The 27,089-nt window shown below is 39.7% G+C and overlaps 2 protein-coding genes and 2 long non-coding RNA genes across 9 annotated transcripts in view; 2 read left to right on the forward strand and 2 right to left on the reverse strand.

Moving 5' to 3' along the window:
• Positions 1–12,443, forward strand: LOC147054316 (uncharacterized). Of its 5 annotated transcripts, none has more exons than XM_085915997.1 (32): positions 1–356; positions 689–912; positions 1,205–1,366; positions 1,620–1,799; positions 2,408–2,528; positions 2,624–2,716; positions 2,801–2,984; positions 3,051–3,213; positions 3,319–3,507; positions 3,592–3,766; positions 4,371–4,501; positions 4,576–4,752; positions 4,866–4,987; positions 5,059–5,216; positions 5,289–5,516; positions 5,902–6,240; positions 6,436–6,584; positions 6,657–6,906; positions 6,978–7,148; positions 7,218–7,375; positions 7,470–7,622; positions 7,771–7,912; positions 7,990–8,144; positions 8,225–8,350; positions 8,427–8,643; positions 8,988–9,029; positions 9,099–9,173; positions 9,318–9,472; positions 9,582–9,668; positions 10,273–10,419; positions 11,180–11,350; positions 11,434–12,443. In XM_085915997.1, exons 1-32 carry the CDS (start codon positions 179–181, stop codon positions 11,599–11,601), a joined length of 5,190 nt encoding a protein of 1,729 aa, XP_085772123.1. In that variant the 5' UTR covers positions 1–178; the 3' UTR covers positions 11,602–12,443. The 5 variants fall into 5 exon arrangements, with proteins under 5 accessions (XP_085772123.1, XP_085772124.1, XP_085772128.1 ...); XM_085915998.1 differs by having other exon boundaries at positions 3,075–3,213; XM_085916000.1 differs by having other exon boundaries at positions 2–261.
• Positions 12,358–13,202, reverse strand: LOC147054317 (uncharacterized). The gene is made up of 2 exons (XR_015066646.1): positions 12,859–13,202; positions 12,358–12,756 (listed from the first exon to the last, which is right to left on the reverse strand). It is a non-coding gene; the product is annotated as an uncharacterized LOC147054317 (long non-coding RNA).
• ttc12 (tetratricopeptide repeat domain 12) overlaps positions 12,598–27,089 on the forward strand; it is a 15,410-nt gene continuing 918 nt past the window's right edge. For both annotated transcript variants that reach the window (XM_085916003.1, XM_085916004.1), the window contains exons 1-20: positions 12,598–14,874; positions 15,050–15,204; positions 15,315–15,336; positions 15,475–15,552; positions 15,667–15,788; positions 16,471–16,530; positions 17,319–17,390; positions 17,981–18,041; positions 18,472–18,660; positions 19,734–19,803; positions 20,759–20,847; positions 21,330–21,498; positions 21,853–21,948; positions 23,264–23,327; positions 23,398–23,532; positions 23,894–23,986; positions 24,082–24,150; positions 25,468–25,569; positions 26,023–26,122; positions 26,224–26,452. In XM_085916003.1, coding sequence (XP_085772129.1) covers positions 14,808–14,874; positions 15,050–15,204; positions 15,315–15,336; positions 15,475–15,552; positions 15,667–15,788; positions 16,471–16,530; positions 17,319–17,390; positions 17,981–18,041; positions 18,472–18,660; positions 19,734–19,803; positions 20,759–20,847; positions 21,330–21,498; positions 21,853–21,948; positions 23,264–23,327; positions 23,398–23,532; positions 23,894–23,986; positions 24,082–24,150; positions 25,468–25,569; positions 26,023–26,122; positions 26,224–26,452 — 2,042 coding nt within the window. In that variant the 5' untranslated portion in view covers positions 12,598–14,807. The remainder of the gene's footprint in view (positions 14,875–15,049; positions 15,205–15,314; positions 15,337–15,474; positions 15,553–15,666; positions 15,789–16,470; positions 16,531–17,318; positions 17,391–17,980; positions 18,042–18,471; positions 18,661–19,733; positions 19,804–20,758; positions 20,848–21,329; positions 21,499–21,852; positions 21,949–23,263; positions 23,328–23,397; positions 23,533–23,893; positions 23,987–24,081; positions 24,151–25,467; positions 25,570–26,022; positions 26,123–26,223; positions 26,453–27,089) is intronic.
• The window catches only part of LOC147054319 (uncharacterized), a 14,614-nt gene continuing 12,948 nt past the window's right edge, over positions 25,424–27,089 (reverse strand). The window contains exon 3 of the long non-coding RNA XR_015066647.1: positions 25,424–25,616. This is a non-coding gene — a long non-coding RNA (uncharacterized LOC147054319). The remainder of the gene's footprint in view (positions 25,617–27,089) is intronic.

A 27,089-nucleotide genomic window follows, 5' to 3' on the forward strand; every position in this document is an offset into this window, starting at 1 on the left:
TAGAAACCGCTCAAGCAAAGCCACACGCCAGATCATGAATCACCTTCATGCTCATTCTTGCATCAAGAGGAACAAATAGAGCAATGTGATACTTTCTACTCTCCCTCTGCCGCTCTATAAATCATTCAGCATGCACGAGCTCGCATGTTCCCTTTGCGTCTTATAAACAGTCAAATAAATGTGCAGAGCTCCATCTAATAGAGTATCGCTTTATTTTTGGGTCGTCGCCATGCCGGAAGGATGCTGTGATGATCTCATGAGGTATCTTTGTTTTTTGTTGCTTTCCTGTGGTCTGCATTCTGTTTATGGAGATAATATCAGCCGATATGTCCAAGAAAGACCATTCTGTCAACCTGGTATGTACGTACAAATGTGTTTTATATTGCGCTAGTTGACACAAATTAGAATGACTCATGTAATGTAATGCAATGTAATTTAATATAATGTCATTTTATGTAATGTATCGTAATGTAATATCATGTAATGCATCGTGACATAACATAACGTAACATAACGTAACGTAACGTAAATCTCACCCAAGAATTTTTCAATTAATTTATTAATTAATTTTGCCTTGGAATATACCATTCATCAATTGATATGTGTTAATAAAATACAAATCTGCTGAATACCTGAAACTAAACTTCTTTTTGATGATTATTTTTTATGATGGTCTTGCTTTTGTCAGGTTTTTACTGCCTACCGGATAGCATCACTCCAATTCCTTGTCCAAGGGGAACGTATGGGCCTGCTGCCAATAGTATAGCAATGGAAAATTGTCTTGAGTGTCCTCCTCAACATTATTGTCCCAGACCGGGTCTGTCCTCATCCCTTCCGTGTGGATCGGTGGCTCAGCAGCCTTTCTCTGGCCAGGACACCTGCGTCTGCCCGGGAGAGGGACAGAATTTTCAGGTGAGATGCTCCTCTACCCAATTAACTCTCATCATTCAGCACTAAGCTAAGAAACCTGAACAATCTGTTGCATCAAGCTGAAAGATGAGCAGATCAGGTTCCCACGTGCACAGCGGGGTCTTGTTTCTATCTCACCGTTACACTCATGGAGAATAGATTTGATTCTTTTTCCCCATCTCATTTAGCTCATTGAATTGAATACAAAGAAGAATGTCAGAGCGGTACAATGTTGCATCATCTTTTAGAATTGTATTTGTAGTTATATAACAGAACCTTATGGACTTTTCCACAGAGGAGTGACGGGCAGTGCCAATGTAGTCTCAATTATCAACCCATCGACGGTGAAGATGTGTGTGTGCACAAAGTGTACAGCATCTGCCGGGATGGAAAAACACGGACCCAGCATGGAGAGTGTCTGGACCGACATGAGTGGTCAAGTCACTGCAAGACACAGGTCATGTGATCGCACACAGATGATACATGGATGCAAAAACTGAAAGTAGCCCAATGTCTTTTGACATAACAGTGTAAATAACCTTTCACCCAAACTAACAGTGAAGCAAAAGACCAAAGAGCCAAATGTGAAATGCAAACACTTTCTGAATATGTTGTAAATAACCTTTCACCCACTCAGCTGACAGCACCCAATGATCCTTTGTGAATGTGAGCGGAACGATAATCTAAATGAGTTTCTATCTTTTCTGCAGGTGTGTCCATCTGCAGAAGACTATGAGGGTTATGACGGAGAGCTCGGTCTCTGTGTGTGCGTAGAGCCTCCCGGGAGAGCTGCGTGTGGAGACTTATGTAGGAAAAGGCCTGAAAGTGAACTGAGACTACAGTGCAAGTCTAGTGGAGAACTGGAGCTGGTTTTGGCTTCTGATAGTCGGGTAAGTTAAATACATGCATGTTAGGTTCATTGAAGACAGTGGCGGGGCTAGATTCTTATCTTTGGGGTAGCTCTGGACTAGGTGGTCTGTAAATTAATAATATATATATTTCTTTTTATAAATTCCCCAAATTCCCCAAATTTTCTGAGATCTCAAAAGATAACAGGGTGAAATAAAGTGGAAATAATCCTGGAAAAAATAAAAAAATATCTGGCCTGGTACCTGGGTGTCCAAGCATAATTCAGGGGGGCAGTGCCCCCAGGGCTTTCCCTCTAGCTCCGCCAGTGATTGCTCATTGCCCTTGAATGTTAGCACGAATCATTTGTGCATATGTGCCTTGTGATTGGCTGCCGACCAATCCAGTGTGTAACCGCACTTCTCATCAAAACTCAGCAGCAATGGGAAAGTTCTTGCCGAATATTTTTTTCCTCATGGTGTTCCACCGACTACAGTTTTCCATCTGACAATACTAAACACAATAAATAGTTTGAGCTAAGCAGACAATGTACACAAAGCCCCACAACTATGTTGTCTTTCCTGCGAAAGGTTCAGACAAGCTTCTTCAGTGTCTTGACCTACTTTTGACAACAGATATTGTTTGTATGCAGGTGTCGGGCTTCTCCGGCACCGTGCTGGAGATGCTCTTTAAAGTTTGGGACTCCCAGGGGAGTTTGGAATGCGGGAACCATCACACCCCTCCACGCCCCGTCTACATTGTTCAGACAAGCGGTTGGGCTCACACGTAAACACCTTTTGTCATTGTTGTTCCTCTCTGTACGTGTCTCTCAAGTTTTCCTTTGTCTTCATGTGCCGTGCGAATACAGAAACGGGATTTATCGGCCTCTTTAGCGACGGCATCGAACTTCAGCAACTGTTTTCGTCACTCACAGAGCTGCGGGATGTTCCGAGCTCACGTGGTTTGAAAATAATATCGATTCCTAATTCCAACAGTCAAATAGCAAGGCAGTAAATATTTTTTATTTATTTTATACTCCTTTTAGATGCGTCTGTCCTTCCGTGGGAAATGGAAAATATGAGCAGTGGTGGCGGGAGCATGGATAATAATAATAATAAGGAAGAATCAAGGGAAAGTCTCAGTGGAATTCTCAATCCCACAACATGTCTCCACTTGGGCGATGTTCTATTGTTCACCGTCACTCCTCGTGACTATCCTCAGTATGACGTGTAAGTGACCAGTTAAAGTTTCTCTTAGTTAAGACAACCATAGATGATTCTTCATCTTTTTGTCAGTGACAACTTGTACAACACAAACAGTGATTTTGACTGGGGTTCATTGAGGAAACTGAAAGAGGAGCTGACTCTCTCCTGGACACCTCCCAATTTCTTTTCAATTGTCTTCAACCAGCCCGGAGTTTATGTTTTTAGGCTGAGCAGCCATCATCACAAACATATGGTAAGATTATGTAATGTTATGCGGTTTGGTCTTCAAATCTCACATTCCAAGATTTCATGTTCTGCTTGCTGTGTGTATTTGACCTCCACCTTTGTCCCTCACCAGTATGTGCGGGTAATGGCTGCAGGAGGCCAATGTTACGAGCCGGGGCCCTTCTTTGCAACTATTCCACGTCACGTCACAAGAGTGGGCATCAGGAAGAGAAGAAACCTTTTATTGCGTCCTGACTGGCTGGTGACGGGAGGTCTTCTGTTTGGAGCCGCCTTCATCTTGTGTTTATGTGTGATTGTCTTGGTTGGTACACCACTCCCCAAAATATTTTCATCCCTCACTTTTTTTTTGTGTGTACCATACAACCATATTGAACTCACGTTTCAGATCCTTTTCCACGAGTATGGTTGGCCTGAGAAGAAGCCAATCAGGGCACGGTATCACAAACGGCAGATGACCTATCACATGGAAGACTACGCATCAAAAGGTTCAAGGGTGATCTCGCAAATGAAAATACACAGAAAACAACAAGCTGTCATCAGGTTGACTTCCATTCAACCAGGTACACGCGACACATGTACACTGTGTGTTACGCAACCTCTGCTCCACGTGCACCTGAAATACACAGAATGTTCATGTATGAACACAATACACACATGTACTGAGAGTTGATTGCCCAGATCTCGAGATAGAAGTATTAATTGCAACATGATGTCAAAACATGTTTTTTTTATTTTTATTCCTACTACTGAGTTGGCTTGTTTTTACATGCAGGGTCAGACAATGATCAGAAATACATTATATTTTAAAACTACTTTGAAAATGCTATTACACATTCCCACTACAAATGTGGGTTTCCTAAAGCTCGGTATATTGTATCTTAAGTCAAAAAAATGAATCTATAAAAATGTAAAAACTCATCCTCAATGTCTGTGTGTAAAAGACAAAGACAAATATTTTTTCAAAGACACCGGAATCATTTTTTGGGGCAACAATTCAAACTCAGGAGATACAAACATACTGGTACATGTGATTATTATTATTTTTTTTTGCATTGCCTGTTTTTATATTTAGGAAACCTTTCAGGTCTGACCATTGAACTCCCAAATTCCAGGTTTGAATTTGTCTTTGTTGAAGCTGACCTCTTTATGATCGTCTCGGTACAGAGCCTTCAGAGGAATTCTGGGATTACGAACACCAGGTGGATCTGGAGGCCTTCAGCAGCAACACTTTCTACAACCTGCTGCTCAAACACAGCGTGTCAGTCACCTCTCGGCTGGGACAGCTCACCACCGAGGTGCGCGTGACAACCTTCAGATCTATCCAGGCGGGATCCTGCTACGAGACGAAGTATGGCTTTTGTAAATGTAGGTCAAGGAGCTTTATCAGGGTGTTCTTGAGAAACTCCGGCAGCTCCACCCTCGCTTGGTGGATGAGGAGAGCACGGACGATGTTTACGACAAGACCATAAGAGAGGTGGAGAAGGAGGTGGTCCGCAGGAGGTCTTTGGCTTCTCACCTGAGGATGCTGCTCAACAGTCAGCTTCAGGTTGAATTGACATGTGTTTATCCATAATTCCAACCAATTTAATATTAAAAATAACTCTCAGAGTGGAAGCGTCACATGGAAAGAGTATTTCTTTTCCACTTGGCATCTTCCAGGTTTTGAGGCGAGAGCAGCAGGCACAGCAGAAGGTCCACAGTGTGTTCACGGCTCAAGTGCGAGAATGTAGCAGAATACTGGGCAAGATCTACCAGACAGCTTTTGGACAGCGCCAACAAAAGTATTACCATTTATACAGCTTCTCAGAAGCTGAGGTCTTTTCCTGAACTCTCATTGCTCGTCTCTTCTTAGTTTGATCCAGCGGTTAAGGTCGCTAGTGGGTGAGATGGGAGGGTTGGTATCAGCAGAATGTCGGCGCCAGGGCTCCTGGGGGCTCTTGGGTGAAGGCACGGGGGCCAAGCTGCTCTGTCCTGACACAGGTACAGTGCTGAGCAAAGACGGCATCTTTGGTGAGCGTTAACTTGACACACACTGCCATCTGTTGGTCAATGTGTGTACTGCAATAACAAATGTCTTTCCAGGTTCTGATGGATCTCTGCGAGAATGTTGCCCTGCTCATTATGACACAGTCACAGGCCTCGTTAGACCAAACGCTCACAGCCATATGTTGCTGAGCAACGGTCACACCATGGCGGTTCCTCCAGATTTCTTCGTGCATCCACAAACCGGTCATGTTCTACCCATTGTTGGGAATGTCGCCTATGACCCCGAAAGTGCCACTTTGGTCATCACGACTGATTTGTGTTCAGGTATTGAACACTGAACAAGAGTACCGGACTAAAGTTGATAATTATTGGTATAATCATTATCATCAAAATTATTGCTTTACCTACATTTACATTTAAAATGGAACAACAAAGGTGAACATTTTTTTTTCATTGACATGTTCAGAGTGAAATTCAAACTTTTGTTGACTTTTCTTTTTATTCCAGCAAGATATGTGTATGTGTTGCAAAATTCTGCTCAAGTTCCTGGCTTAACAACTAACTTGAGGGAGCAATTTGTTTTGGAATGTACACTATGCAAATATTATTATGAAGTATAACTAGATTAAGCAGTGACATTCTACAAATAACACACATTGAAAATAACAATCACTGCTCTAACTCTCGTCTCATCTTTTATCCTTACAAGGAGACAACAAGAAATGGGAAAGTCCTCCTATACCTTTCATTCCATACCCGACTACCTGCCACTCAAACCAGCCTCTACCCAACATCTGTCTCAGAGGCCTTCGACCAGGTCAAAAACTGCAGCTGGGTGCCCCCATGGCAGACGCAGACACGGGAGTCCCAGTACCTATTCTGGCAGTTACTATCCAGCCACAAACTGGTCTGGTCTACCCACTGGGGAAGACACATATATGTCCCATCACACGTTTGCTGCAACCTGTCCAGATTGGTTATCCAATGATGGATCCTCGGACGGGAAACGTTGTGCTGACTGTCGGCGTCAGTCTCGATCCGGTGACGGGTATTTGTCTTTTGTGTTTACACAGTGCTATTTATTAATTTGATTTCATTTTGTTTTATTTTTTTCATTTTTTATTTTATTTATTTTAATTAGTTTTCAGATTTCAATTCATTACAATGGGGGAAACCGTAAAACAAATCAAACGGCAATGACAAAGTACGACAAAAGTTCATTACAACTTTGTGTACTTGTAAGGTGTCGTGCTGCCAGTCGGAGGAGTCCTACTGGGTGAACCCTTTATGGAACCTCTGAGTGGGAGAATGGCACGAGTGGGAGGTGCAAACATCCGAGCCGGGCAGCTGTTACCTCATGCAGGAGGATACCAGACTCTTTTAGAGAGCAAGGTGTTTCTCATGAACAAACACGACAAAAGAAATTAAAAGAAACATATGTAACGCATAAACCTTTGATTATAGGTTCTGGCGGTCATGTTCAAAACGATTGAGCTCCTCAGGTTTCTGAGTGAGGAGTGGGAATCAGAACCGGCTTTGCAGCTTCATCATGGAGCCGAGCGAGGGTGTCACTGGCAAGATCGTATCGGTGCAATGGCAGAGGACCTCCATCTGAACTGGAGGAGGAGTCAGCATTGTCAGCTGCAGCTTCAGACCAGGTTGGAGATCCTGCTGGACACTACAGTGGGCCTGCAGCAAGATGGAGGCGCTCTGGGTGAGAACATAACTAGACGTGATAGTCACTGGTGCATGTACAAAGTCTTACGCAACATTTATGCCCTTCAGGAGACATGACTCTGCCAGGTTCAAACACATCAGTCCCTGCCTTGCTGGGTATGGACTACCCTGATCCAATGGGAACAGGTCTCAGCGTACCCGTGTTGGGGTGCCAGTCCGATCTCATCACAGGATGCACGATAGGGCTGGGGGGAACCATGGAGGACCCTGATGGCGATGGTATAAAAAAAAAAAAAGTGCAGGATTTGATATATTTTTAGAGCAAATAGGCTTACATCAATTCTGCAGGTCTGGTGGCAATCCGTTATGGCTCTCAGGCAGTTGATCCTGTAACTGCTGTGTTGGCTCCTGTGGTTGGCGCCAGGCGGGATGTGTTCACCGACACCGTCGTACCCATCACAGCCTCCTACTGGTTGTCTGTGGCGGATCAAAATGACAGCTTGCAGGTTTCTTTTTTTTTTCTTTTTGGATCAGGGAAGAGAGCACTTGACTTGCATGAAATCAGGCCTTTCTGGTAATCGTTGTTGATTTTGAGACCAGGTGGAGGCTCTGGAGAGAGAAACGTGTGCACGGAACACTTATTGGCAGCAGCAGAAGCGACGGGAGGAGGACATCCTTGCTGATGTGGACTCAGCTGTGTTCCCGTGTTTTCTGAGACTGATGGATGTTGGCAGCCATCAGGAGGTTAATGAGGTGTGACTTATTTCAATTTATTTACTAATTTAAATCAATTTCGATTTTTTTTATTATTATGAATATATTTTTTTAAAATCATAAAAAAATATGTATTTATTTCAATTAATTTCAGTGAATTAATTATTTATTTCACCTTGCCTTGCAGGTCCTGTGGTCAGGCAGGCCGTTAAGGGAAGCAGCTGTGGAAATGCACGACTTAGCCCAGGCTGAATCCCAAAGAAGAGTAGCCCAACGTGCCACCTTGTCTCTGATCCTTCCTCCACATGTTTTAAATATCCTCAGCCTGGGTAAGCTGCTATGACAGAAAAACAAATAAAAAGAAACCTTTAATTGATATTCATATATTTTTTTTCTGTTCGCTTAGTGGATGAAGAGGAGTGGGATCAGCACTGTGTGTGGTATTCTGAGTTGATGTCAGGCCTCGACATGATGGACTTACGCATGGAGCAGCTGCAACAAGATCAGGAAAAATGGAACACACAAAGAGGAGAAGAATGGATAGCAAGTGTCCGCCTCATGGTCGGAACATTTCTTTTTTGGAGAGGAAAAATAGTTTCTAATGTCTTAACATTTTCCGTATGTTCAATTTGTAACCGCAGGACAGAGAGCCGACGCTGGGAGAAATGTGGGAGCAATTTTCTTCTAGATTGTCCGATTTAGATGTTGCTCTCATTAAGCTGCATTTTGTTCGACACCTTTCCAAGCTGCGCGCTGATACGGCTCAGGTTGGCACACATCACTTTGATGAGAAAAAACATACTTCTAGTAAAGCTTCCATTTTATTAAAATTTCTTTGTTCAGGAAGTCCTGCGTGGAAAATTCTGGTACAAAGAATACGGTCTGATTCGCTTGTGTCGACCCAGACCGACCGGGAACGTTATGAGTTTGCTCCAAAGGAAGATTTTACCTCTGCTGGACAGAATGAACCAGCAATTTGCGGTTGATAAACAGCAAGTCAACTCTAACCCTGATCTCAGTCGCCAACGTGTTTTTGGCACTAACCAGCAGCCAGATGGAGGTAATAAACAATTTGGAAAAAAAATATGATCCAATGCAAAAAGACCTTTTTATGAGTCATTGGGAGTGGACTAATTTTTAACGGTGATTTTGATTACCACATTCCGTAATCAATCCTAATGTATTTGTCACTAAGTCTCGCAGATGTAAACATTGGTTGGTTAAAACAGGTGGAGGTTGTGGCAGAGGATAAATGCCATATTAAAGATAGAATACAATGTCCCAGCTGCTTCCTAGTTTAATCAAAGAGCAACTGACACGTTGGCCAGCAATTTGTTTTGCTTTTCCACCACAATCACAGTAGGCAAATTGCTCCAAAACAATAAAAATGACATTTCTTGACAGCATGTGTTCCACCAAGTCACATCACTCTCCCAACAATTCCAGGTAATCCAGTTGTAATACTTAAAGTGCTGGATTCGTGCCACATTATGATGCTTTGGCTTTTATTCCTAGAGGAGGAGTGGACAAAGCTGCTGCAACTTTCACCTCTATTCCAGCTCTTGAAAGGAGTGGAGCAAGGGCTAAAAGGTGGGAGAATTTACATCATATTTCATTGCTTTTTTTAAATAATTTTTTTTATATTAGATGTGTTAAATTGAGAAAAAAAAATCAAAAATTCTCCCCTAATGACGACACATTTCTCTGTGTATAATCGGCCTCTGTTTTGCTCAGACAAAAGTGGCGAGATATTTTTGGATGAACTGGAATGTCAGTGGGAGTGTGAGGGAGAGTTAATCCCGTTGGAGCCATCCAGCCTCAACCCCAAAGAATTCTTGGTGTACCAACATGGACTGTTCCTCATGCACACCTTGCAAGCATTAAAACTTGTTTGTAACACTTGAAACTTTTCTCATGATTATTATTTCACAAAATACATTGTGCCTGTATTTATTTATGAGGAGTCCGTTTGATGATTTTTTTCGTTTCTCTCCACAGACTCCAACAGTTTCTCTCCAAATAGCTACGAGGCTTCCCAGTAACAACTACCATAATAACACCTTCAGGAATTCCTTCTTTTATCAGGTAATGTTGAATCTGAAAATGTGATTTTTTAAAAATCTAATTGCATATAATTTTTTGCACATCAACTCAAAGTCTCGCTGCGTAGGTGAAAGGAATAACCTTTTCACCTGAACCGTTCACCACAACTCTTCCTGTTGTCGATTTGGTCACACAAACCGCACTTTTACCAGTGTCGGGTTTTACCTGGAACGCTCACCCCAAACCCGAAAGATCTTCCTGTTGTCAATGTTCCGATATGCTTAAAGTCTTCTCTATTGGTCCAACAGCAGGACTGAAACTGAAACCCGTCACATCAATAAGCCACAGAAAATGTTAGTTGTTTGTCAATTGGAAAAATTGATTTGCTAAAATGCAAAAAAACAAAAGCAACAAAAATATTATAAAAAGAAATATTCTTCCACCATTTCAAAGTGTTAATGGTTTATTATTGTGAAAGTGTATCAACTCAAAAAAAGCTTTTGCACAATGGCAACTTTTGTGAAAAATCTGTTTGACCTTTCAATCCATTTTTTCCCGCCTCTTAGTGTTGCCATTTGAGGGCTGAAACTAAAGTGGCCATTCATTGATAATTCTCACTGTACACTTCATGTCACCATGTTGACAGGAAGTAGATGAGACGCTCTTTGTCCGCCGCCAGAGACTTCATTCAGTTGGGGGCTTTTCCCTGCTGTTGCTGCACTGTTTGTCCCATGTGGCAATTAAAGACATGAGTAACGATTCCGCCCCTGCCTTCGAGAGACTTTTCTGGAAGGTACGAACAAGCAAGCATCCTGAATTCAGATTTTCCTTTCTTGGTCACTTTTGAGTGTGTCTTTGGACTTTTGTTGCAGCTCATAGGTAGAGTTGCCACAGTTACTTAAAATAGTTTCTTTACTGACTACTTTATTTTTAAAAGTAACTAAATTAGAGTCGAGTTAGTTTAATAGTTACATTCAGCAGTCACCTGGTTTTGCCACTTGATTGGAAGTGTATTTTTAACAGCAAAATATAAAATCAATAAAATAAATATATAAAATCAAATTGATGTTTTTGACTTTCCGTAATTATTTTAAGTATATCATCATTATTTTTAACAGCAAAATTAAAAAAATAAAATAAAATAATAAAATAAATATATACAATAAAATAGACGTTTTTAACTTTCCGTAATTATAAAAAAAAAAAAGAGGACTCTTTTGATGGATTTACTTCACATAAATAGTCTACTCCTTTTTAATGAAAAAGAGTCTTTCTAGATTTCAAATAACATAAATAAGAGCTAAATAACATAAAGCCAGTCGAAACCAGACTATGCTTCTTTTCTGTGGTGCCGGTAAAACCCAGAACGGCGTATTTCACTGCAGGTGTTTGAACCATGAACGAAATCGGTATTCAACCTGGTTTCTCCCTCATGCTGTTCACATTTTGACATCATGAAACCAACACCTAATAATTGATCAAGTTATATCAGCACTTCCAGATATGGTCACGCTGCTCTCTTACTGAGCCAAGTTGTTGTTGTGCCACTGTAGGTACTCCAGGCATCTCTAGGCCAATTATTTCAGGCCAAAGTGGGCTTAGATGTCTCCGCACACGAAGCCCATTGGTCATTTTGTGATGGCGAACCTCCTCAGGGATGTTCAAAGTCTGTCATTCTTCACAGCTTTGAGGAACAGACTGCTTCTCGAGCACAGCCAAGCAGCGTGAGTACAGAGACAGTGAAGTTGCACAGTGTTTGCATCATGTGATCCAAGCCAAGAGTAACAAACTTGTCTTTGGGAAATAGGCCGGCGAGGAATTTGGAAGGAAACACGGAGAAACGTCTTTGGTGTCAAAATTCGAAGGGGTTTTAAGACAAAGAACCTCAGCAAAAGAGGAAAGCCCAAAGCGTCCTTTGAGACGAGGAAGCACGCTGTCATGTGATTTCTCTCAATCGATCAGTAAAGAAAAGTGATGGGAAGAAAAAACATGATGGAACTTGTGAGGTCACCACTTCGCTTGGAAATTTAAAAAAGCGCACAAGTTGCTCAGGAAGTATATGCAGTTTGAAGCCTAACTGTGGCAAAAAAGTCAAGAAGTTCAAGGGGCTAATACTTTTGCAAAGTAGTACAAAAACTATTTCTCATGACACTGGGTAGAAACGGCTAGCTGGTCATTTGTGTGTAAGGTGATGTTGGTGATTTATTTTTATTTATTTATTTAAGTGATAAAATGTCTTCAGGTTATTACAAAAGTATGTTTTTTTCCCTGCAGTTTCCCATGAAACAAAAGACAACTAAAGCATACTGTATTTTCCGGACTATAAGGCCCACCTAAAAACCTAAAATTTTCTCAAAAGCCGACAGTGCGTCTTATAGTCCGGTGCGCCTTATATATGGACCAAATTCCTAAATTTCAACTGGCCCGAAGCATTGTGTCATGAAATCAATCATAAGAGGCCTGCTGAAGACTATGAATCATGAATCAAAAAGACTATGGATCATTATTTTGTGATTTTAAAGTAATTTGTTGCGTCTGAAGTTGAAATCAAAAAGATAAAATGGAGAATGATTTGATTTGGATTAAAAATCTGACATGATGCATTCATGGTACGCCTTATAGTCCGGTGTGCCTTATATAAGGACAAAGTTTTAAAATGGGCCATTCATTGAAGGTGCGCTTTATATTCCGGAAAATACGGTACATAAAAATCACTTTTATTCGTATTCAAGTGACATCAGTTGAAATATTGTGACATCATATTGTTTATGTGACCTGATTGTATGAAAACATTCAGTAAATATTCAATACAATTACGATCTTTGTTTGGTAATAAGATTTTTTATTTTTTATGAAACTTGCGAATCACATTTCATAGTTTTGACTGATTTTATTTGTTGTTATTCAAATGTGGACAAACTTGAACTCATACATACATTTTGATTTGATTTGTTCATTTTGGCAAGTACATGAACTACCCACTTGAATACGGTAGTCCCAGCACAAACGCAGTGATTAATATGGCGCTCAAAATGAATCCGCACACCAGCGCCACGATATTGAGGATCTTGGCTATCCTTGACGCATCAGCAGCTGCTGCCGAGCTCCCCGTAGCATTGGCCTTCATTACCTTAAATAAAACAAGAGCTCCATTCAGGGTTATTTGGATTCAAATTTGAAACAACTTGGGCAATATATTATTTTGGGGTGGGTACAGCAAAATAAGGCCTACCTTGGAGGAGAAGAAAATCGCTGCAATGCCAATTGGCAGACAGCAAAATAAAGTGTTGCAGATGGACCACGGCAAATAGGAGGGCGCTGCGGAATGGCTCTGTCCTCTCTCCATACTGCCTTGCATGCAAAGATCAAGTGGTTGGGAAGGGTGACCGTTGTCGCCTTATAAATGGGAATGGTATGGGGTGGAGTCCCCTGACTCTCGAGAGTTTCACACTCATTTACGAGCATGGTTCCGTCTCTTAAAAAATAGAACCAGCTTCTTCCTCATGACCTGATTGTTGGGTTTTATGTTTTTATGGTAGACTATAGTGTGTGTGTGTGTGTGTATATCTCTCTCTCGCTCTCCAATTCAGACCTTTTTCTAAAAGTAAATGAAGCCTAACTTGTCGTGTTGTATTGCAGTGGGGGGCATCTTTCTTTGGAGATAACCCCGGAGAAAAGATTCTGAGTCTCGAGTGGATTGATTGTGGAAAGGCAGATAAAGAGCAAAGCGGGCATTTCATCAATGTCACGAGCTTTTGTTCTTTGAGATGTACCCTGATGATGTCCACAGCAGTTGCACTGACCATAGAGAGAGAAAAAAAAAAAAAAAGACAGTCATCTCAGAAACTTTCTTTTGCTACTCCCAAACTTCTTTTCCCTTTCCACAATCGCAAGCAGATTATACGAATCTTCAGGTTGTGCTTCTTGAGTAGCACTTGACCTCTCAAGTCATGCTTGTGGAAAAATATCAGCTTTGCTATTTAAAGAGACTTTAAAAGCCTGCCGAAATGGCATGTGCTCAACAGGAGAGCAGTGAGGTGTACGGCCATTATGTTGACACAATTCGGCAAACTGACTTGACATGACTTAACAAAACGTTAACATGAAGGACTGATCGACCGAAACAGACTTGAAAATGACAGCAACCAAAAAGACATGAAGACACCAATGATCCGACAGGGCGTGAAGGGCAGACAGGACTTATAGACACGACAGGTAACAAGAGGCAGGTGAGAATAAAGAAGCTAATCATGGGCACACAGGAGGGGAGGGGCAGAAACCATAACAACAGACACATAGTGGAACGGCTGGGGACGAGACGTGACAACTGGAACATTATGGTATTAGAGTTGCTCTGAACTGCGTCAAAAGTTACATAAGTAAAAGACAGCAGTTTGTGAAAATGGGTCAATACACATCTTCATGTTTAAACATTTCCTGTGGTGTCCCCCAGGGGTCGGGTTTCAGCCCCAAACTTTTTATTCTTTACATGAATGACAATGTTTCAAAACTTTTAAAAATTGTATTTTTTTTTACTGACGGTACAAGTATTTAGAAAAACTTTAAATTTGATGAATACGGAAATGAAAAAAGTGAAACAACCAACTTTCCATAACCCAAAAGCACCTGCTTCTTATCCATTGAGGGACCATGATCACAATATTAAATGGTAGAAACAAATATATTTTGTTATTTGGTGGAAGTAACACATTATTATTATCATTATTATTCTTATCATTATTATTATTTGGCATAAATTGCACAACAGTACTGTTCAGTGACATAAAAGAAACACTAGAGGGCAGTGTTGTACAACGGATGACAAACCATTTTTCATTTTTATTTTTTTTTGACATTTTATATATAAAACAATTTGAACTCAATAGTGTGTTCGTTTTAAGACTACTCAATTGATTTTTGGACTTCAATTTTGGATCAACGGTGTCATCTTTTTTCAGATTAGTCACCGTTGAGGGCATCTCGTCGTCATGGTAACCATGTGTTGATAAACAAACAACGCGGTCTGGTACCCGCTGGTGTCTCACTACATATTTTAGGTGGCAGTTTAGCACCCTGGAAGAATAAAAATTTACTGATTAGTGCCCAACCAAAGGTTTATTAATGTGAAAACGTTCCTTAACTATCTGTACACTTCACTAGGGGGAAAAAAAAAAAGAAAAAATGGAGCTAAACAACATTGATTCAACTGAAGACTTGGATCGTTTCTTGAAGAATGTCGACGAAATAAGTAATGTTCATTTGTTTTAGCCTATAGATTTTTTGTTAACTTGTTAGTTTGTGCTGAAGCTAGTATACAGTTTTAATCTTTTATGCTATTTTGTTTTATATAACAACATTCCTAATGGCTGTAGTGTTTTAATGTTTTTAATATGATTTTTTTTAATGACACTTTGTTTTGCCAGGTAAGCTTGTAAAGGATCTAAGCTCACCAGACATTGAAGTCCAGCAGAAAGCTATCAAAAAGGCAGATTGCCAAATTGCATCCCTGAATGGATCCTGCAGGACAAAAGTCAACAAGACCACAATCAATACAAACCCAACACCGAAAGCTCCTGTGGTAAAGATGTTGTCATTGTTCGGCAATTGCACATGGACCAATGCACATGCGTAAACATTTTTTCCTCCTTTAAAAATCTATTGTCAACAATATCTCTTCATGTTTTGCAGGATGCACAAACTGAAAGTGCGGGTAAGGCCCAATGAAAAGAAATGTAATGAAAGGCAACAGATTCTTTATATTTCTTTTTATTGTTACTGTGTATGTCACCAGGGAGTTCTACATCAGAGACATAAATGCCAATAGAAATGTTTTTCTTTTTATGGCCAGAGAATTTTATGAGGTTTATGGAGAGAGATGCGGAGGACAGGAGGAAGAGGAGGCTCGCTCAAGAGAAAAAGGCCACTGGTGTGTTGTTACCTGCCACTTCAATCTGTTGTAGTGAGGTGGACGGGTTGCTTTAGCATCTTGCAGGGCCAGCTGTATTTCCTGTTTAACGTTTTATCCTTTTTGTCCGCCCAGCGTTTAAGGACAAAGGAAATCAAGCCTATGCTCAAAGAGATTATGAGACCGCCGTGAAATATTACAGTAAAGGCTTGGAGGAACAACGTGATATGCAGCAGTTGTATACCAACAGAGCACAAGTGAATACTTTTTCTAATTGCTTTTACTCGTTTAATGTTTGACTGGGGAAATGAGCTTGACTACTATGACAAAATAATTCCTTTTGCAGCATTGCTTGTAATAAAGGAAAACAGCATGTATTTCAGTACTACTTAAAAATGAGGTTCCACAAAGATCTGTACTCAGTCCTTTATATTTCAAATATTACTTAAAATGGAATCCCATGTTAATATTTCTGTTGATGATGATACAATATAAAGTAAACAATATAGATGTATTAGAAATATGCAGCAACCTCACAACACAGCGACATCCTCTAAAAAAATAAAATAAATACCTCTTTGAGAGTGTCAATCGATTATCAATTTATTCAGCTAAAATATGAGCCCGACTAACCCGTTTTCCCATAGCTAGCAAAAAGTAACAGGTGTCCATTAGAGGTGTTTATTGTAAAATAAAAAAAAATATATTGTTTTGACCTCTTTTTACGAACAACAAAATAAATATTTCATCATCACGAATATAATAGAATTTAATATGTCCTTAGCGAGTAATTGAGGCACGGTGCGAGTAATGAGATTGTTAGATATTGCATTGGATTACAAAATTGTGCAAGTGTACCAAATTTCTCAGTCGTCAATAATCTCGTCTGCATATTGTGATGCCGCATGTATTTTTTGACCCCTGTTTGCACCTCCATAGGCTTACATCAATCTGGAGAAGTACGAGGAGGCCATCAACGACTGCGAATGGGCTCTGAAGGTAAGACACTGTCGGATGTTTGCTTCAGTTATTCGCAGCCTCATTTGTCATAGCGTGTCACCCTCTGGTCACAAGTATTGATGGGAAAGCAGTCAGACAAAGCCTGTTGTGGAATATAACTGTTTACAATCAAGCCACAATTTAAGGCAATTTTACCGCAAACAGCTGGGATAATTTTGGAAGGATGTGCTGTTTATGAAGTGGATGTTAATGAAAATGTGGCAACCTGGGTTTCACAGCTTGCTCCCCTCTGGTTAGATTCATCTTTAAAGAGGACATCAACCCAATTTTTTTTTTTAAAATAATAGGTTCTGTGCAGTCCAGCTAGTCAAAACACAATGCTCTAACTAATGTTTTGTTTACGGAATATAAATTAAACAGGCAAAATCTAGCTCTTTTTATCCATCTCAGTGGGCGGCCATTTTGCCATTTGTTGTTGACTGAAAATGTCATCACAGGTGCCAGCAACCAATCATGACTCATCACTTTTCTGAAGTTGAGCTGTTTAGCTTTTTTATTTTCTATTTAATTACGTTATTATTCCTGTACGTTTTTTTTTAATATAAAGTACAATATTATTGGTTGACATTTTCCTTATGACACATTAAAAATGTTGTTGATTTTTCAGATTCAAGGCATCACTCTTCATTTCAATGAAGGAAATATAATTTGAGATAAGAGTATTTCCAACAAAATACACTTGTATCTCAAGACACCACTGTAATAGGTTCGCAAGCTGTTTGTGTCCTTACAAAAGCTTTACTCTTCTCTTTTTTTTTTTTAATCAGTGTAATGAGAAGTGCACTAAGGCTTACCTACACATGGGCAAAGCGTATGTCGGATTGAAGAAGTACAGCGAGGTAAGTATGATTAGCGCTCATTATCTCTGAACACACTCTTTCTTATTTAATGCGTGGCTTTTGTGCAACCGCAGTACGCTCATCATCTCATCTAATGATGATGGACTTGTTTTAGCGTTGATGCTTCTATGCCGGCGAGGTAGGAACAACTTGACAGAATTTCAAGGCTCAGCACGCATTCGAGTAAGCTGCCGAGCTTACTTGTCGACCCACATGAAAGTTTTTTTTCTTTCAACTCCCATGATAAAACCTCCCCGTTAAGGCAGAAGCACTGATCTATATTTCTGTAACATATTTTATGGAGGGACAGAAATTACGGAGATGTTCAAACAGTTGAGGTTCAGAACTAGAAGCCTTATTTATTTTAAATATTCATAGACGGGAAAGGTGGAAAATGAATAATGGAGGATAGTGCGACTTGAACATCTCATTAAACAAGACAAAAACATGTTATTGATTTTTGACTCGGCACTTTTTCTGGGCAACGCCTTTCATGACAATCTTTGACACAATGGTAGATAATGAGATCATAATTGAGTGAGTGTCAATACATACTGCATGAGACTATATTTCTCCTTTTTTTTCTGCAGTCCAGAGCATGCTTTGAAAAGATAGCTCAACTCGAACCACAGATGGAAAAGATGGCTAAAGGTAAAGTTGTTTCCCGTTGCTCATTTTTAACTCATTCAATATCAATTTTAACTGTGCTGGCAGTGAATTCGTTAGAATACAGTGGAAAAACAAAGTTAATCTTTTTTGAGGATTTGGACCATTTTTTACATTTTTAATCAAATAAATGATTTAAATGACATTTACATTTTGAATTTAGTAGTTGCCGATTATTTCATTCTCGGGGCCCTGACTTGATCGCAACTGGACTGTTGTGGTTGACTTTATAGACATTTCTCATCTTATCAGAAACATAACTCCAGTTGCAATCGATTCAAGACCCAAGTATGTTCAGAATTTTTAAGAGCAAAAAGTAAATATTTAGCCGCTATGGATGATTCAGATTCTGAGCTGGGAAATCCCGAGTGTAATATCCACATCAGGGCTTTGAGACACGATTCATGTATCACAGAATACCTGATCAAGATGGAGCTGGAAAAGAAGAAAGAGAGTGAAGAATTCAACGCCAGGCAAGATTTTGACAAGGGAGTGGAAAAGGCCAAACTAATCCCTCAGCTTGTGGAGAAGCTGTCAGAGCCTGGGCAGATGCTGCTCTACTACTGCGGAATATTGGAGATTCTCTCCCAAGCAGTGACCGACTGTGAGTGTCCTTTATTTTTTATTTATTTATTTTTTTTATTTTTTTTTAAAGTCGCTGTCTCCACTGAATCAATTTGTGCTCATTCTAAAGTTTCTTAATAACCTGCACCACTGATTCACTGATCTCAGCGAGGTTAAGTTACGAAAGGAAATAAAAATCAAGTAAATGCTTGGAGTGAATCAACTGAAGCAAGGAAGTGACTTTTCTATTTAAATCATAAGAAGTTCAAAGTCTCCTTTCTACAGTTATTTAATTGCTTACAATAATTTGTCACCAGACCTACAATAGTAACAATTTGTTCAAACAGGATATTCAGTGTACCAACATTTTAATTTATAGCTGATAGTTCCTTATTTTCTTGGTCAATATATTTTAGAAAATAATGTAATATTGAATAAATGCAACATAATATTTCTGCACAATTGTGTTACATTAATGCTTATTTGGTATTCAACCTTGTTGTGACCCAACGGTGACCCGCTTACACTAACTCATTCTGAGGCATTGCCCAAAGGCAGATATTGTACTTTGCATATAATCCATCATGCTCACTGCCTTCTTTTTCTTCTTAATGTTAATTATGACACACTTTGGCAAGCATCCCACAGTATAAATACAGTTCCTACTAAAAATGACGGATCTTCATTCATTTCATGTAATAATCGTCTTTTACGCATCACTACTTGTTTCCCGTCGCACGGGCCGCTGTTTCTCATCTAATATTTGTTTTTTCTTCATTTTGATGACTGCTGAGTGATATAATACCTGTCTCACGGTGCCATTCAGTAGAAAAGGGCAATTCTTACATAACTCGCCGCTGAATGTATCTCAGCAGGGTTGACATTACGGCTTTAAAATAAAAAAGAACGTCTCACTTCTCGGTTTGACTTTTTTGCGGCTCATTGTTAGCGAGGAAGCTTGCAGTCGCTCCCAAATCATGTTTTATTTTTTCCTCTTACGTCCTAGCTACGATGCAAACAAGGAAAATGAACCTTAATGTTGCCTACAGCTTCCACTGTCATAAAATATGGTCCACTGACATCTGATGTCATTCTCTGCTTTCGTCCTAACAGGCAGCGGCCAGACGCTTTTCAGGTTGCACAATGGCTTCAATATCATCGACAGCAATGACACGATGAGGAGGTAAAGAGACCGGAGGGAGACTTGGCTGTCAGCTCTCAACGGAGCATTGACAAAAGGAGTAGCAGATAGGCACATTCACGGAAAATGATGGGAAATCCCTCCCTGACCCGACCGAGTCTGCTCATGTTGTACGAGGACATGATTGTAATCAAAAGATTGAAATAAGTGAAAGGGGTTTTTGGTTTTGTTTTACTTTTCCTCTCAGAAATTGCCACTCATGACTCCCTCATGTCATGTCAGTAGGGTTATAATTAACTCGTCAGTTGTTAGCGCCGCCATGATTAAAGTGGGAAGACTCATTGTCGGTTGAATGCAGCTGGAGATTGGTAAAAATAGCTCATTTTGCTTCTGCCGGCAGAGGTGTTGAAATCATTGTACAGCCACGCTTTGCAGACACTTCATTTCGGTTCATGTGTGTATTTGATGAGATCCAATTTGAGAAGTGGATCAAAGTTTCTGCAGCTCCAAATATAACACTGCTGCTTAGTTTTCCACCTTGTAACTGCCAATTTATTGGACGGAGAAACTGAGGTTAGGGAGAGTATTTATTTATTTTTATTATTATTTTGACTTTTAAAATTATTTTATGATTTTTTTACGACTGTTATTTTATTTTTAACTAGTTTTTTATTGTATTATTATTTTAGTTATTTTATTATCTTTTTTAGTATATTATATTATTTCATGATTTTTTATGATTGTTATTTAATTTTATAATTGTTTTATTATTTCATTATTATTTTATTCATTTTATTATCTTTTTTATTTTGTGTTACTATTTCATTATTTTATGAATTTTCTTATTATATTTATTTTCTTTTTTTATTATCTTTTTTATTTTTTCACATGGCTGCACGTACCTGATTACTCCCCCCCCTCCCACCAAAAAAAAGCAATTTAAAAAGTCACCACTAATCAGTTTGAAGGAAACTATAGTTTGTGCATTTCTCCACAGTTGCCTGTCGCAGGAAGCAAATGACCCATGCAGCCAAGACTTGTGTGCTTGCATTCTCAATGTTTGGATGATCACATGCAAGGAAAACGGTATGGAGATAATGAAAAGAGCCTGAGTAAGCCAATGTTCTTTCTTTGCTGTCCTTTCAAGGTAAACAGAAGGAGAAAAATCCTAATGGTGAAGTAATCCGCATTGTATCATTTACGGCAGTGGTCCCCAACCTTTTTTGCACTTAGCTTTAACCCTAACCCCAACCTTAACCCTAGGGTGGACGGACGTAATTGGGAGAGAATCGCCAATTTTTCGGACCGGTACCGTTCCGCTGCCCGTGGTTGGGGACCGCTGATTTACAGCACAGCTCTCTTTTTTTATCTCCCCCTTTTTTTGCAGCTTTTGTATAAAACACAGCAACGTTGTTGTGGATGATTGACAACAAAAACATCATTCACCATAGCGAGAAACTATTTTGATATTAGTCTCCATTTTCTGTTCCTGATTGCATTCTTAAACTTTTGTTCCTAACCTTCCATGTCCCGATATGAACGTAAAAATCTCTTTGTGTGGTTTACAGAGGAAAACCAGAAAATACTGATGACGAGTCCAGTGTCCAAAGAGTCTATTGTGGACTTGATCTCATCTGAACATGACGCAGTAGAGAAAGAGTGCCTGGAATTGTTATGTTTGTTTGTGCAAACTGCACATGGCAAACATCTTCTCTTGGACAACTTGGATGTTCTCAAGTATGTTTTGTCATGTTTCTGTATCACATTCAAGTCATGTGATGCATTTTGTTTCCTTCATAATGTGTCAAAAAACGGCAAATTGAAAAGTCCAGAACAATTTCCATTTATGAAGCAGCTTCATTATATAGCCTTATCAAATTCTTAATGGCATCATTTTGGATTACGATCTTAAAATTGGACTTATTAGCGTTGTAGCCGAGGATTCGGCGGAACCGCTCTCAAAATGTTCACGTCGTTTCCAACTCAATGGAATTTCAGATTAATAACGTACCATTGGACAAAACGCTTCATCATTTCTCCCTTTTTGTGTCCCCCTTTTCCTATCTTCCCTTTCTTAATCTGACTCTAAAGGTTAACGAGGAGCCTCATGGCGTGCGTCTCGAAGCCAGGCAGGCGACGGGAGAACAGAGCGCTCGTCATTTTGCAGGAGTTGGCCGGAGAAAAAAAGTAAAAAGCGCAGCGCTACAAATTCGATTCTCCTCGCAAATGATTCGGATTTCCAAATGTGGAAACAAACCTTACTAGCTATGTGACTGTGACCCAGAGGCCAGCCTATTATACCGCCATGTATCATATCTATATTAAATGCACTTCAGAATGTGGCTCCATCACGGAAAGCTTCTCAGAGAAATGGAAAAGGTAGCATCTTTAATAAATCAACGCGCGGCCCGAGAGTTAATGTCTCTTCAAGGTAAAACGCTGTTTTCAAGCTGTTCCCCTTTCCGAAGCCTCATGAAAACAGACATGAAAGGACAACTGGGGCTCTTGAACACAGCAGGAAATAAGTCGATGCGGCAGCCGCTGAAATGGGGTGATCAATTTCCGCCGTCTCTTCCTCGGAGAGTTATGTGGCACCGAGTTCGGTGGGGTCAAAATCATGCATTTTCTCGGTACTGTACAGCGGGCATAACAACCGTTTAAATCCAATGGGATTAGAAAAGAAATTGGGGGGAAAAAATTGCCTTTGAAGTTATAATTTTCTGTTAAAATTGACAGACTGGGTATTAAGTCAATATAACGTGGTAGTCAGCTGTTTCTAATGTTTCTGTGAGGTTAAAAAAAGGTAAAAATAATATATATCACCACCTCTGATGTTTTTGTGAGATTAAAAAAAAAAAGTAAAAATAATATATCACCATCTCTCACAATTATTATTATTTTTATACAGCTTGAGTGTTTACATAAGTGAGAAATGTTAAAGTCTGCTACGAGGCTCTTCCTAGTGGTAAGTAAAGGAATCACTGCCTTAGAACAATTCCAAGTCTTTTTAGAGTCGTGTAAAAACTAAAAATTCCTGTTAGGATAATTCAGTTGTTCCTAATCAAGTGTCCAGAGAATATACTGACATATTCAATACAGTATGAATACATAGTGCCCAGTGATTAGCGGCAAAAAAAAAATCCATGCTGACTCACAGTCCTAATGAGCTAATGCACCGTAGAAAATGGATTGAACTGGATTTAAAGTTTTCTTCATCAACTCGGCTTTGCGGATGCAGAGTCCAGTCTTCCCAGGCGATCAGTCAGTACAGAATTGGAAATTTTTTTCCTAATTGGTTTGACATTTCTTGTAGATTAGGAAGTACAAGATGGTCATTTAATGCAGCAATTTATCGTGTTGAAAGGTTACATTTGCTCATTGTAAATGAACTCTCCATGTGATCAGCTCGCATGCATGTTGAACTTCATCATGTATTATTAATTTTACCCATAATGTGCAGTGAAATGCAAATATCTGTCTTTTGTGTTACTGTGTTTTGCAGATTTTGCCTCCAGCTAAGGAATGTGCTTACAATTTCGGTCTCTGAGCAGTTTGCTGCCATAATGGTGAGACGATCAAAAAAGAAGAAGCAGAATTTACTTCTTTGCATGTTCTATGTACGTTTTCACTTTCCAGAGCAACATCAGCGAGGACAATCGTCACGTCGTCCCATCGCTTTTATCAGCTGTTGGCAGTATGAGTCAAGATGACGTCATCCGTCACGCTCTTGCTCACGATGCAGAGTGCTGGAAGGCCTTTCTGCTTGCCATTGTGAGTAATTTTTCAAATGTAATCATGTAAATTAAAAAAAAAAAATGCTTTGATTATATCCCCCTTGGTTATATCACGTAATTGTGAAATTGTGACCACTGTAGTTGCATGGAAGAGTTTATAATCAATATGGAGTTTTTGAGGCTGTTGTTGATTCTGATATTTGACAGGAAAGAAAAATCAAATAAATAAATAAATAAATAAATAAATAAATAAATAAATAATAACAGAAAATAAAATAATCAATTCATCAGTTCATTAACTTTATTATTGAATAATAATAATAACTAATTATTGAATATGTAATATAAATAATTAACCGCAATAACGCTGGCCTTATGACCGTTGAATGTCTTTGCAGAAGCAATGCCTTGCAAGCAGTTACAAGGAGATCCTTTACCCTCTCCTTGGGTTGATCATCAACCTTTCAACTGTGACCTCCTCTGTCATCAAGGTAAGGTTATTCTTATATGCCATCCTCCAGCATAATATATTTGCCGAGTATGATGTTCTCTTCCTTGCATTAAGAGGTGAGAGGTTTCTTTGTAGGAAAACGCAGTTTCACTGTGCGGCTGCTGCCTGGACCTGCTGAGGGATGATGACGAAGGTGTTGTTGCTGTGAGTGGCTGATCCTTTTTATAGCACATGCTAAAACGCTAAAATATAGCAACAAAAAGCACCAGAAGGACCTAACTCCTTTTAGGCTTTCATTTTTTATTACATTTTTTAAAGTAACACCTCCTGACATTTGTGGGTCATTCCCTGGCTTGTAAACTCTCAGTCAACAAAGCCGTAATGGAGAAGTTGAATTTCTCAATGTTCAGGGGTTGCTGTATATACGTCGCTGTATTTGATAAAAAGCTTCAGCTCCAGGTGCTGTCGTGTGCGTTAATGGCCGTTTCAGCAGTTCCACTCTACCTAAAATCGGGGCTGTTGTGTCCCACGCTTCCACCCATCTGTCTCGTCACTCATTTTTACTGCGCACCAACTGCCCGGCGGGTTCATTTTTGTCTTGCTGCCTCTCGTCAGCATCCTTTTTTTGACATTCGCTTTTTCTTGTGCTATCTTTCCTCACTGCCTTTTAAACGCATTAGAATCCTTCTCAAGGCATTGGCGGAGCTAGAGGGGGGCCTTGGGGCACTGCCCACCCCACTCAAAATAAGTGCGTACCTTCTAAGTTCCAGATAATTGACTTTTAGGTTAATTTAGACTTTTCTGGGAATTGTTTTTCCACATTTCCAACTCGTATGGGAACATACAATGCACATTTATCAGCATTTTTTGAGATTCTTGTTCATTTTGTCACATTTTGATATAATGACATATTTTGAGACACACCTCTTCAATTGATGGATCACATCAGATGTGTCTTGAAATGTTTTCTGTTTTGACTTTCGTTGTGAGCAAAATTGGGTTGCAAATTTGAACGTTTGAGAAAAGGCTGTGCTAGAACTCGAAAAATAAGTCTGGTGTTCTAACTGCATGACAAAAAAGCAATCTTGGACTTCGAAGCAGTGGTTAGTCCCTAATCTATAAACTGCCTCTCAAATCAGACAAGACCCTCAGGCCTTAAATACTTGATTTTCTCTTTTCATTGTCTTGGCCTTTATCATTTTATGGCCGATACAAGACTGAATCCTCACCACCTGTGCAATGCCTTTATGCTCCTCGATGTCTTCAAATTCAGCCTCTAATGCTTATTGATTGCATATACTAAAGCTTGCACCTGGTATCCTTTGTCCATTTCCAACGTATCTCCATGATGACTCAGTCCTCCTGCAAGAGGTTATTTTCTCTGAATTCTCTCTTTTCGGAAAAGTTCTCCCAAACACAAAAACACTCCACAGACTCAAAGTCCATCACCTTTGCTTTATATTTCAGCTACCTTTTGTGTGAGTGGCTATTGTTTGCTTAAGGTTCTCTTTTGTCCTCCAGGGAACCATGGGCGTGTTGAGCAACATCCTCTCTCAGTCCTCCGAGGCTGTTAATCATGTTGTTCAGCGAGACGTGGTGAAGACGGTGCACCGGCAACTCAAGGTGCCCAAATGTACACAAAAACAAAATCGGTTTGGGGGTATTAATGCCTGAAATGGAACATATTATATTTAAATACAGACATTCAATTTATGAATACATTTTTTTTACTTCTGCTTTAAATGTTTAGGACTGAACACTTTTTTTTGGTAGCTAAATCACAAGATGGTGCCTTTTTTAACCAGTGACATTTATTAATTTTTTTAAATTTAAAATAAAATATTTTGAAATTTTTAAATGTTTACATTTCTTATGTTTTAATTTTCTTAATTTTAAATCTTTTACATTTTTTAAATTCTTTTATTTCTGCACTGCCTTGGTCAAATCAGTGAAACTGACCACTATTTTCTGTTTCAGTGTTCTTGAGCCCTGAGGATACTTTTATTCATTTCAAAACTGTGTCTCCGTATTTGTCCAATAACATGTTTATTTTGTTGTGTTTTGACCGTCTGCCAGCAAGCCAACTTGGGCGCCACTAAGTACGCTGTAAAGATTCTGACAGTGTGTACGGCCGCCAGCCAAATGGCCCGGGAGGAGCTGGTAAAGTCTGACAAAAGTAAGAAATGATCGACAAAATCCGTTTTCGGATTTATCGATTATGCAAAATACACATGGATGTTCATATTCTCTTCCAAATGGGTTTATCATTGGTCACAGAGCTGTCTGTTCTCCGCCGTTTGCTGAGCTCCAGCTGTGATGAGATGGTGTCGGGGAACGCTGCCCTGTGTTTGGCCAATTGCCTGGAATTGAAGGGTATCGCCAACAACCTGCTGGGCACCGATATCGTGCTTGAGCTGCTTCGCCATGCCGCCGGAGACGCTAAGAGGACAGCTGTGCAGCAGAACGCAGCCGTTGCTCTAGGGAAGTTATGTCAATCCGAGCCCAGGTGCGCCCTCACCTCACTTTGCAAAACACATGGTGGTAATTATATGCTTGAATGAGGTTTGAAGTTGAATTCAATGGCTAGATAGCAAGCAGCTAATAGTTTTTCCAAATTCTTCCACTCAAAACCCAAATTAGGCATTTAGTTCCTCTCCAGCACTCATATTTACTCATATACTGTATGAACTCAACAAACCAAAAGCCCTTTGCCTTCTTTACTTTTCCACATTTCACTGAAGACTAAATTGAGGTAACATACTTACATACATTAATGGCATGCGGCTGCATTTACATTATATAGCTCAAGTGACCCAGATTTTTTTCCCCATCTATCTGGCCCATTTAGGATAGCAAAAAAAAAAAAAAAAATGCACAAAGGTCAAACACATTTGGATAAAATTGGAAATGTACCAATGCCATCATTCTGTTATTTAAACGTTTGTGTCAGTCTCTCACTCAGCAGGGTGCCAAAGAAAGAACAAAGCATCAGAGAACAAAAAGGAGTTTCAAAATCTATTTACGAAACATGGCCACTTGTTATATTTACTCGTCCTCACCACAGTAGAACTTGTCAATAACTCTCCTCATCTGCAATTATTTTCCTTCCTAATTAAAGTCGATGTTGCGTAAAATCAAAGTCA

The sequence above is a fragment of the Syngnathus leptorhynchus genome, chromosome 7 (genome assembly GCF_054491065.1).
Source record: "Syngnathus leptorhynchus isolate UIUO chromosome 7, UIUO_Slep, whole genome shotgun sequence".
Lineage (NCBI taxonomy): Eukaryota > Metazoa > Chordata > Actinopteri > Syngnathiformes > Syngnathidae > Syngnathus > Syngnathus leptorhynchus.